General features: G+C 43.8%; 1 protein-coding gene across 3 annotated transcripts in view; it reads left to right on the top strand.

The window, feature by feature from the left end:
* LOC122928627 (myosin-binding protein C, fast-type-like) overlaps positions 1-12,406 on the top strand; it is a 262,327-nt gene that overhangs the window by 239,108 nt on the left and 10,813 nt on the right. For all 3 annotated transcript variants that reach the window (XM_044281649.1, XM_044281647.1, XM_044281648.1), the window contains 4 exons: positions 446-534; positions 991-1,186; positions 7,914-8,053; positions 8,180-8,339. In XM_044281649.1, the coding sequence (XP_044137584.1) occupies positions 446-534; positions 991-1,186; positions 7,914-8,053; positions 8,180-8,339 (585 nt within the window). The remainder of the gene's footprint in view (positions 1-445; positions 535-990; positions 1,187-7,913; positions 8,054-8,179; positions 8,340-12,406) is intronic.

Here is a 12,406-nt window from a genome sequence, read left to right as displayed (position 1 = left end):
TGCAAAGCAGTAATCAAAGCAAAAGGTGGCTACTTTGAAGAATCTTTTTGTTATGTATATAATTCCACATGTGTTAATTCATAGTTTTGATGCCTTCAGTTTGAATCTACAATTTTCATAGTCATGAAAATAAAGAAAACTCTTTGAATGAGAAGGTGTGTCCAAACTTTTGGTCTGCACTGTATGTAGATAAGAAATTATATATAAAAATATATTATGAGAAGAAAATGAACTGTCATGGTAGGATTTATCATTACACTGGGGAGGTTCCCAACTTGACTATTGAGAATATATACGGTAGTAATTACAATACGCTAACTGACACATACCGTAATACTGCCGATTGCTGCCTTGATGATTTTTGAACAGTACAACATTCTCTTATATTTTTTGCCTCTTGGGTTATTTGTCTACATTTGGCAATATTCTTTTATTTCCATTTCAGAGTCACCAAAAATACGATTACCAAGACAACTGAGACAAACCTATATTAAAAAAGTTGGAGAACAGGTCAACCTTCTTATCCCGTTCCAGGTATGATGAACTGATCACTGTGAAGTATACTGGAGTGTACCTCATTGTAAAATGTAAAGAGCAAATTTACACTTTGGAGGGGGATTTTTTTAAGTTTGCACAAATTCTGTTGCACATCAACTGTTCACAAAAATGGTGCAATTTAATTCCAGTACGAGGGTAGTGAATAATCTGAAGCAGCATCTCTAGCCAAAAGTGTTATTTTTTAAAGATGGACCAAATCCATCTGTGCAGTGTCTGATAACTTTGGCACAAATTTTAGAAATACAGACTCAAACAAAACTGACTTTACTATAGTAAAATGTAGTATTTAGGAATGTACTAAACTGGGAAGATTCACATATTTGAAATATAACCCATAAATATAGATGTTCTGAAGATAGCTGTAAGACTGTAGGCTGCTTCTGTGTCATAAATGCAAGGAACTACTGACATATAATTCTTATATTACAACAGGGAAAACCCAGACCAAAAGTCACCTGGTCAAAAGATGGCCAACCACTGGACCCAAAACAAGTCAGTGTCAGAACTTCCGAGTGTGACACCATTCTCTTTATACGATCATCAGAACGATCTCATTCAGGAAAATATGAGCTCACTGTGCAAATTGAGAACATGGTTGATACTGCAACAGTAAGCATTCGTATTGTGGGTGAGTACATCTTTCTTACACCAATTAAATTACCTTGATGGTCTGTTCATATTAGTATATAGGCTGTTTGTAGAGGCGGCAGAGCTCAGTAAGCTCCTCCTCCTCTTCCTAGGCCAATGACATTGAATTGATCATCGGTCACATGGCTTAGACACAGCTCAGTCCCCTTTAAGAGAATAGGGCTGACCTACAACACTGAGTGGGTGGCCCTTTTCCAGCTAAACTCTGACCAATCAGATGTCACAGGCTGAGGTAAACGCACCCCCTCTTCCCCTGTGCTCCCTATATAGTCTTTACTGTTTCACACTAGATGGATTTTTTGGGGTGACTGAGAAGGTGTGTAAGATTACAGCTAGGGAAAAGTACACAGATTTCTCTTTCCTTACCTTTCCTCTTCGCACAAGATATCCTGAGATGAGTGATGACCACTCCAGCTTTCAAATAAATAAATGAGGAATTTATCAAAGTGGACTGTTGAATTCTTCCATGGGTTTGCATTGTATGTCAGATGTGGAGCTGTGTCATAGTGTCTATTTGCAGTGGCGTCAGCAGGGGGGCCAGAGGGGGCCACGGCCCTCCCTACATCATGCTGTGCCCCCCCATGTGCCCCCCAACTAAAATGCCCCCCCAAGTGAGCCGCCGCCGCCGGGCACAGGGAGATGAGCGCTTCCATTGCGCTCATCTCCATTGTAATCTGCCTGTGTTGCGATGGTGCAGGGGAGGGAGAGGAGTGTCCCTTCCCCTTCCTCTGATAGGCTGCAGACACTAGGCCGGCAGCCTATCAGAGGCCGGCGCAGCTGGCGCGATGACGTCATTGCACCGCCTGAGCCTTACAGCGTGGGACACAGGCCAGAAGAGGCCTGCATCGCATCGCTGACACTGAGGTAAGTATAAGTGTTTTTTGTTTTTTTCAATAGTGTTACTGCCACATTGGGGGGGGGCTTATTACAATACTGGCACATGATGGGGGGGACTTAATACTGGCACATGATGGGGGGACTTATTACTGGCACATGATGGGGGACTCAATACTGGCACATGATGGGGGGACTTAATACTGGCACATGATGGGGGACTTAATACTGGCACGTGATGGGGGGGCTTAATTCTGGCACGATGGGAGGCTTAATACGGGAACATGGGGGGCTTAATACTGGCACGTAATGGGGGGCTTAATACTGGCACGTAATGGGGGGCCTATTATTGGCGCGTAATAGGGGGCCTATTACTGGCACATAATGGGGAGGCTTATTACTGGCACGTGATGGGGGGCTTATTATTGGCACGTGATGGGGGCTCTTGTTACTGGCACGTGATGGGGCTTATTACTGGCTCATTGGGGGGCTCTTGTTACTGGCACGTGATGGGGGGCTCTTGTTACTGGCAGTGGCACGTTATTGAGGGCACTTATTACTGGCACATTATTGGTGGGCACTATAGGGGCATCAACTGAGGCCACAAAGAAGGGGTGTTTTATATGGGGGGCTCTGTACAGTAGCATTTTATACTGGGACACATTATGGTGGGTACTATGGAGAAGGGGAGAGAGGAGTACTATGGAGTCATCTACGGGGGGCACTAAGAAGGGGCATTTTATACTTAAAAATTATGGGGGACACTGAGGGCACAATATATGGGGCATTTTATACCGGTACATTATGGGGGGCATTAGCAGGAAGGGGGGAGAGGAGCACTATGGAGGCATTTATTGGGGGCACTATATAGGGGTATTTTCAGCTGGCACATTATGGGGGACATTAGCTCAACTGGGTGCATAAGGGGGTATGTTTTGCACATTATAAGGATAATTATTTCTACTGGGGGGCATTATGGTGGGTTTTATTACTCCCCCATGGTATGACCCCCTAGTAGCAGCACCAGCCTCTCCCTGCTCTGCTATCCCTCTGCCCCTTCTCCAAATCCTTATTATGAAATCTTTCTCATTAGGATAAAACACAACATCAGCTCTGCCAAGCCCCCGGCCAAATGTTGAAGTGGCGTCCGAGATCCCCAAGGGCCAAGCCAAGTAACTGTAAGTGTTCATGTGAAATATGTTTATGTCATATATGTGCACTCCTGTGAGAGGCGGGGAGGGAGATCTGTGGATGACACTGTTATAGGGAGGGAGATCTGTGGATGACACTGTTATGGAGGGAGAAATGGGGATGACACTGTCATGGGGTGGATCTGTGTATGACACATATAGCATAAGATGCTATATACGGTATGTGGCATCCACAGATCCCCCCCCATAGCAGTGTCATCCACAGATCCCCCTCTCTATAAAAGTGTCATCCACAGACAGCTGGACTTTTCTTCCCTGTTGCGGTTTTAGGTATTGGGTAAAGTATTGCAGCATTTCTAAGCGTACTTGTGTAAATGTATCGTTGTTATAGCTTCCCCCCCTACTTTTGTCCTGGCCCCCAGTGTGCCCCCCCCCCCCCCCCCAAAATTTGAAAGCTACAGACGCCACTGTCTATTTGTAACGAAAAACAGATGACAAACTCTCAGCTACTGTACAAAGAGACATTTTATTATAATTATACATTTGTATTAAATGGGCAAATCTAAAATGTTGAGCACAAATTGTAATTTTTTTTAATCTTCTAACAATACTGTATTTGTAATGTTATATGTGGTAAGGTATCTTAGTGGAAGAGTAACTTATACCTACTGGTTCTTGTTATTGCTGATTGGGACTCGGTAATGGCTATGCCGCTTAACCTTTTTCGGCAGGAACCCAGATAATCTCTGATAGGAATTTGTAGTACAATTCCGCCTCTTTACATTCAGCCACATTAATTTTTTTGTTAAACATTATACTTATATACCATTATTTTAGATATTATGTTATATATGAGGAAATATGATGAGAAATGTAGGTTCATAATTCATCTCATTTGTGGAATAAGGCCTACCTTTGTAGGTGACCTTTCTGCATGACCACCCTTTAATGCTTTGTATAATGTCCACTAGATGTGTTGATTTATGTTGAAATATCTCTGGTGTTACTGAATATATTTCACAGTCTAAATGTATGCAGACAGTCTGACTAACATGTCCATGTCTGTCTTCATATTGCTGACTGGTGCAAGAGCAAGATTTAAAGTTCAGGGGGAGGAATATCTGTAAAGATCGGGTTTCCTTATCTGAACTATATTTAACTAATCCTAGTGGATAATATCCCGTTATGGATGCTTAACCCTAGCTCCAGCGAGCTGCAGAATGTGTGAGGTTTATTTTAATACATCCTAATTCAGATTTGAAAACATACATTTATCGGCCTACAAATAGTTATGAAAATGATCTTATCCATCTGATACGAGGAATTTTTCCAGCAAGGCTTGTATGTTGGCGAATTGCCTTTCTAAAATAAATAGTGTTACTGGTATTAGACACATGATTAACGTGGAAGTAGATTTTATCATAAATCAATAAACAGCATATGGGTTTGATAAGTGTCTAAACTAGAGAACTGCTTTATATGGTCAGAGTTTTAGCATGTAAAACTACATCTTCCCTGTAGTGGCCACTATAAAATAAATGTATGGTCCGTTGACTCTTTCCCTGTATGATAATCAAATGCTTCACATACATGAACTGCAGGGATCATCTTCATGAGGCATCCCTTTTTATACAGCCAGATGCGTAGGCCACAATGGTCTTTAAATTAAAATGTAGGACCCATCATGTCATGCTATCTTGTATACTTTATATTTTAAAAGTTAAAGAGGACCTCTTACTTGTCCTGACATGTATATTTCAAAAACTTTTTGCATTCCCCATGTAATAACAGTTTAATAGCATAAAACTTATGATTCTGTATTGTGCTGTTCCTTTATTTCTATTAGATTTTTTTGAATTCATTACTAGACATTTGCAATGAAGATCCATCTGGGTATTCCCAGTTAGGGTATGTCCTTAAACAGTTTGACTCTGGAAGCACCAACTGGATCTTTATTGCAGACTACTAGCAAGTCATTCATGAACCTCTAGTAAGAATAACAGAAGACTGGCCCATCATATAGTCAAAAGAATATATATATAAACATATATAAAAATGGGACTCTCATGGAGCATTTGATGACACCATTACACACCCAACCACCTTGAACAAAAGGAACTGATGTTTGTTGGCCCAGATTTCCATTCCATGATCCTTGGGTTGGTTTCCCACTTTTGCTTTCTAAAATTGTAGATGTTATGAAGTGAAGGTTTATCTAGTCTCTCAGCACCCCTTAAATAGGTAATGCACCCAACCAGGGCAGCTTTTTTGGTTATTTGTAAGGAATAGGTACACACATGATAAAATGGATGACAAATAGGAGAATATCATTAGTTCACTTCTGTGTCACATTAGATGGATGACATGCTCAGTATGACATCATGATTCAGGTGATGACAGTGTGCTATTCAGTGCCATCTTTATCAAAACCTGAACCAAAGCTAGCTGGGAACATTAGACTAAAGTCAGCTGAATACACCGATTTCGGTGTAGTGGATACTCAGCCAATGTTCGGTTTGCCTGTATAAATTATTTTTTTCGGCATGTGTGATCCTTTGTTCTCAAAGGAGATAGGTTTCCACCAGAAATGTCTATAAGCAACGCATTCATCTCTCCCCACTCACAAGCATTCGACCATTGTGTGGCACCTTGAAATATATGCATAGATTGTGGACACAAAAAGAGTAAAGGCCCTATTAGACTGTACGATTTTTGGGCCAATTATCGGGAACAAGCATTCATATGAAGACTTGTTCCCGATAATTGTCCCCGTTTAATCGAGCAGCCGATCACCCGATCAATGAGCAAACCGTCGTTGATATGCTGATGGCCATCTTTCATAAGGTGAAAGTTGCCCAATTATCGGCAATACATCTTCCTGTGTAATCAGAGAACTGCTGCAAATAAGGAATAGAAGAGAATGAGGGTGGAACAACTGTTGTAGCAATCCATCATCCCACATTCAAAGTTTGCATCGGCCTATGTGTAATGGCACTGCCCAAACATCCGGCAGTGTAATAGGGCCCTTGATCTCTATCTTTCAAAGCAGATAAATAGGCTGGAATGACCCTAAGTGGTCATACTGGCATTAAGCCTAGAATTTGTAGGAAATTTGATTCAAATAGCTTCTGGTCTGAAACTCACTTGAAGCTAGCCACACACAGATCAAACCTGCTGCTTGACTCAACACTTGAATAACAAGATGGACATTTAGCTTGGTTACATTAATATGTAAGCTGGACAACATTTTAGTCATAGGGAATGTTTTGCTGATCTCCAGGAACATTTTTTTTCCATTATGATAGTTTGTAAGGCTACTTTCACACTGGCATTTGGTGCGGATCCGTCTTGTATCTGCACAGACGGATCCACACCAATAATGCAAATGCTTGTACCCATTCAGAACGGATCCGTTTGCATTATTCATAAAAAAAAAGTCTAAGTCAAAACAAATCCATCTTGACTTACATTGAAAGTCAATGGGGGACGGATCCGTTTTCAATTGCACCATATTGTCTCAGTGAAAAACGGATCCATCCCCATTGACTTACATTGTAAGTCAGGACGGATCAGTTTGACTCCGCATAGTCAGATGGTCACCAAAACGCTGCAAGCTGCATTTTAGTGACCATCTAAAAAACGCAGCCAAACTGATGCATTATGAACAGATCCTTATCCATTCAGAATGCATTGGGGCTGAACTGATCCATTTTGGGCCGCTTGTGAGAGCCCTGAAACGGATCTCACAAGCGGACCCTGAAACGCCAGTGTGAAAGTAGCCTAAGATCAAGATGTCAGTATTTAGACATGATGAAGATCCACTGTGTTCAGAATGTAGAACCAGACACTTTAGTTCCATGGTTGCCTCTATTATAAAAATTGACTATAAATAGCAGCCTGAATGAATATTTAAAGAGGCTGTCCAGAATGTAAAAAAAAGTTTAACTTTTTGTCTTTTTGACAAAGAGCTCAACTCTTATCTGGTGGGTATGTCTATGTGTCTGGTTTTGCAACTCAACTCTTTACTTGAATGGGAATGAACTGCAATACCAGGTACAGCTCCTGAACATGAATGGTCACCCCATTAATAATTTATACATTAAAGGAACCTTTTGGGCAGACATCCCTTTGGCCAGACCTGCAGTGGGAAGCATACCTATCTGCTTGCCAAGGCTGTATTTGTCCATTTGTCCCCTTTACTCCCCCAATGCCGCTGCCTTGCTGGTCCCCATGTGTTAACCTCCCGGAAACTGACTGTGATTGAAGTTGCATACTATATTATTAATACTACATGCATGCAAATAGCAGTTTGAACTGTGTGTGGATGAAGGGATAAAACAAATTACATTCTTCAATTTGAACAACAGTGAGCCTTCTCCTTAATCATGGTACTATGGTGGTCCAGCGACATGGATGATCTCCATTTACTGCAGGTATAAGACATGTATCTATTGGTTACATAATTGGTTTATGTTCATTATCTGATTCAAAGGTTTGTCCGTAGTGTAGGCCTTTAATATGTGATCTTTGGAGGTCTGATCCCCAGAATGTGAATAAGCAACATAAAAAGGCTCCACAATTTTAGCAGGATTCCGCTGATCCTTCACTGTAGTGCCTGACATGAAGCGCAGCAACAGTCCTCAAACAGGCTTTGTTGTAGAACAGGTATTTAGCGTATACTACTTATTTATTCCACTTTCCAAACATGACTTTATCACACAGATAAGCCTGGTCCTGCACACGCTGTGATGGTCAAAGAGGTTTGGGGATTTAATGCTCTACTGGAATGGCAGCAACCCAAGGACAATGGAAATTCAGATATCACAGGTTACACTATTCAAAAAGCTGATAAGAAGACAATGGTGAGATGCTTTTCTTATTTTATTATCATATATTTTGGATGTTGATATCAGTCTCTTGATGCCTACCTACGTCATCTATATTGCCTTGTTGTCCTAAAACAAGTACTCTTCATTTTCCCATTCCAGGAATGGTTCACTATATATGAGCACAATCGTCAGCCACGCTGCACAGTCTCTGACCTGATCATGGGAAATGAGTATTACTTTAGAGTATACAGTGAGAATATTGTTGGCCTAAGCGATACTCCTGGAGTTTCTAAGAACACAGCCGTCATAGAGAAAACTGGTGAGTGGAATAGCAGAGGCAATGGGGCATATTTATCAATGCATCTATTTAAATGTATCGGACTGTTTCAACTAAGCACATAGAAGATTATCTAGGACTCAGTCTTGTCCACCTGCTAGAGATGTCACATTTGTGAAACCAGCATCCATGTGTTTTTCATAAAAGGTCAGGCATGTAGTTCACTGTATATATTGTTGTAGCACGCACCATCATTACAGCTAGTCTAAAATAAAAACCATACATAACTGGACTGTGGCTTATAGGCTAACAAATAATCAACTGGCCAAAGATTTGAAGTGTTTTTAAAGAAGTTGTCTTTTTGTTAATGGGTCTCCCACCAACCAAGTCATGATGTCCCACTGCTGGAACAGTCAGCAACAAGCTCTATTCTGTGGGAGACCCAGCAGATGTGCAAAACTCTCTGCAGTTATTCCAAAGAAGAAATTAAGCATTACACATGTTAATTGAAACAAGTAGACATTTTTTTGTAACTCCACTCTGTTCTGAGCAGGGGCTGGCTAATCTTAACTTGAGGTACAAGCACACAGCACTGGTCCAATAGCAGCAAATAGTGATGGACGAACATTGGCCGCGACGATTCGCAAATGCATGTTCACGATCAAATATTCGCAAGCCGGGCGTTCCCAGCGGACCCCATTGACTTTAAAGGCAGGCAAACCTGAAACACCTTACTAGAAGTGCACAAATAGTCCCACAACATAGACAGTGACATACCAGAGGGGGGTCAATGGCAAAAATTCCCACAAAAAAGATGTATTTTAATCAGGGGCCATTTTTATGCGTCTTAAAGGGAAACTCTCAAAAATGTGCCCTGCTGAAGCCTAGAACATTTTATTTTAGGCCAAGGGAGTACAGGCCCCAAAAATTAGGCATTCATCTTACAGAATGGAACAAGTGATTATGTGGCTGGAGGTACATTAAGCGGTCACTGAATAACACTTTTGCTGTAGGCCAGTGGAGTACAAGCCCCAAAAATTAGGCATTCACCGGACAGAAAAGAACAAGTGATTATGTTGCTGGAGGTACATTAGGCGGTCACTGAATAACAATTTTAATGTAGGCCAGTACAGGCTCCAAAAATTAGGCATTCACCTGACATAAAAGAACAAGTGATTATGTGACTAGAGGTACATTAGGCGGTCACTGAATAACAATTTTACTGTAGGCCAGTGGAGTACAGGCCCCAAAAATTAGGCATTCACCTGACAGAAAAGACCTTTTATGCCGCTGTATATAGATAAGACAAGGACCATTCTTTGTTCTGGGTGGTGGTGGATATGTGTGGGCTGGTATGAGGAAATTCAATTATACGTGGTCGTCACAGGTGTTGAATTCCTCCGAGATCCATGCCTCATTCATTTTTAGAAAGCTAGGCGAGTGCGCTTATCGGTCACAATCCCCTCTGCTGCGCTGCACAACCTTTCGGACAGGACACTCGACGAGGGGCAAGCTAAGAGTTCCATGGCAAATTGTGCCAGTTCTGGCCACAGGTCAAGCCTGCACACCCAGTAGTCCAGGGGTTCCTCACTTCTCAGAGCATCCACATCGACCATTAACCCAATGTAGTCGGACACCTGTCAGTCTAGGCGTTCCCTGAGGCTGGATACAGAGGGCGACTGTCGATGGGTTAGCAGCAAGAATAATCTCATATCCAAAGTGACCAGCACATCTTAAAACCGCCCTTTTCTTGCAGGCACTGTAGGATTGTTACTCGCACCTTTTTTGCTGTGGGTGGAAATTCCTTTGCCAGCGCCCGCAACCGCAGAATGCAGCATCTTTCGCAGTAAGGCCTGGAAATGCTGCATTCTGACAGCAATCTATGATGCTGGTAACATGTCCGCTATTTTGTGTTTGTACGAGGAGGTCTAAGTACGTTGCCACCCAGTACTGGTCCTTACCCTTTATGCTTTATATATGGGGGTCCCTCTTCAAACACTGGAGCATGAAGGCCCCCATTTGCACTAAATTGGAAGTGGTGGAGCACCCTGGCTCCTACTCATTGCCCAGGAGAATGTCGTCCTCTGTCTCCTCCCCCCAGCCACGGACAACACCAGGGATCCCTGAAAAGTTTAAAGTACCCCTCAAAGCTTGCTCTTCTTGCTCCTCCTCCCCCCAGCCACCATCCTCGTCTGACTCCTCTTCAAACTCCTGCTGACATGTCTCAGATGGAGTAGCCCCCCCTGGGAATTCATTCTGTATTGTGACTTCCTCATCTTCCAGCTCCGGCTCCTCGACGGCTTGATCAATGACATGACGAAATGCTTGCTCCAGAAAGAAGGTGTAAGGTACGATGTCACTGATGGTGCCCTGGCTGCGACTCACCAGTTTGGTGATCTCATCAAATGGCCGCAGAAGTCTGCATGTGTTGCGCATGAGCAGCCACTGGCTCGGTGAAAAGAAACCAAGCTCACCAGAACCTGTCCTTCTACAGACTTCATTCAAAGTAGTCATTAACAGCACATTGCTGCTGGAGCAGCCTATCAAGCATATACAAGGTGGAGTTCCAGTGCGTCGGGCTGTCACAAAACGGACATCTGACGGGCAAGTGGTGTCACGCCAGAATGTCAGCAAGGCGAGACACGGTCATATGAGATCTTCTAAAATGGCCAGAGATTTTCCTGGCCTGCCACAAGACGTCTTGGACCCTGGGGTATTTGGCAACGAATCTCTGCACGACTAAGTTCAGGACATGTGCCATTCACGGCACCTGTGTCATTTTGCCCTGTTTCAGTGCACTCAGCAGATTGGCACCGTTGTCGCACACCACTTTACCAACTGTCAAATTGAGCGGGGTTAGCCACTGATCGGCCTGTGACCACAGAGCTGAAAGCAGTGCAGGACCGGTGTGGCTCTTGGCTTCCAGGCACAACAGCGGCAGTACAGCATGGCAATTTCTCAGCTGGCACGTCAAATAGGTTCTGGCGAGCTTGGGGGTGCAGCGGAAGAGGCGGTAGCAGTGGAAAAGGAGGAGTCAGCCGAGGAGAAGACGGAGGATGGAGTAGGAGGAGGAGAAGAAGAGGCAGGCCTGCATGCAATCCGTGGCGGTAGCACCAAATCCACATGGGTGCCACGGGTTACATGCTTGATGGCCGTCAGAAGGTTCATGCAGAGGGCAGTAAAAGATGTGTGCCTTCCCTGTTTGCTAGACCACGTCTCTGTGGTCAGATGTATCTTGGCACCGACACTGTGTGCCAGAGATATATTCACTTGCCGCTGAACGTGGTCATAGAGCTCTGGGGTGCCCTTCTGGGAGAAATATTTCTTCCGGGGACTTTCCATTGCGGTTTTCCAATGGCCACAACATTTCTAAAGGCCTCCTAGTACACCAGTTTATATGGAAGTAGTTGGCGTTCTAGCAAACCAGCGGTCAGCCATTGGGCAAGAGGGTTACCCCGCGTCATCAACTTTTTACGCTCGAACATTTGGGCTGCAGATGGCAACACTATTGTCAGCATTTGACACATTAAATAAAGCCCACACTGCGGAGCCATGTGCCGGCATCCTGGGAGTGCAAGATGTGACCGTTCATGGTGGATTGCTCACTCCAGATACATTTGCAGTCTGCTTTTTGCCTCCTGTGCACTGCGAGTTCTGCCTGCTTCTCCTCCTTCTCCTCTCTATCTGCTGCTCTGTTTTTCTCTCTGAACTCCCCTACTCTTCCTCTCTTGTGGGCACCCACGTGACAATCATCGACACGTCATCATCGGCACCTTCACCACTACTGACATACTGACATTAGAGATCTCGGAGTAGGCAGCAACAGTGGGGACCACCCTCCTTGGGCTGATCTGGGTACTGTCATCAGACTGCTGGGTGGCGGCCGTTGCTACCTCCTCTTCCTCATCCGATGCCAAGAATGACTGCGCATCGGTAAGGTCGGAATGGATGGGAAAATAATTCCTCTGACTCGAGTGGAGGGGCTATGGTGGTGGTGGTGGTGGTGTCTTTGGGGTTGCACACAGCAGAGAGTGAGGAGGGTGCAGATACCAAGGATCTGGAGGGTGCAGAAACGGAAGGCTGAGTGAGCCACTCAACCAACTCTGGTG

This window comes from Bufo gargarizans, chromosome 2 (assembly GCF_014858855.1).
Source record: "Bufo gargarizans isolate SCDJY-AF-19 chromosome 2, ASM1485885v1, whole genome shotgun sequence".
NCBI classification, from domain to species: Eukaryota; Metazoa; Chordata; class Amphibia; order Anura; family Bufonidae; genus Bufo; species Bufo gargarizans.
Note: the sequence above shows the minus strand (reverse complement) of the source record. Positions and strands in the feature narration are given on the sequence as shown.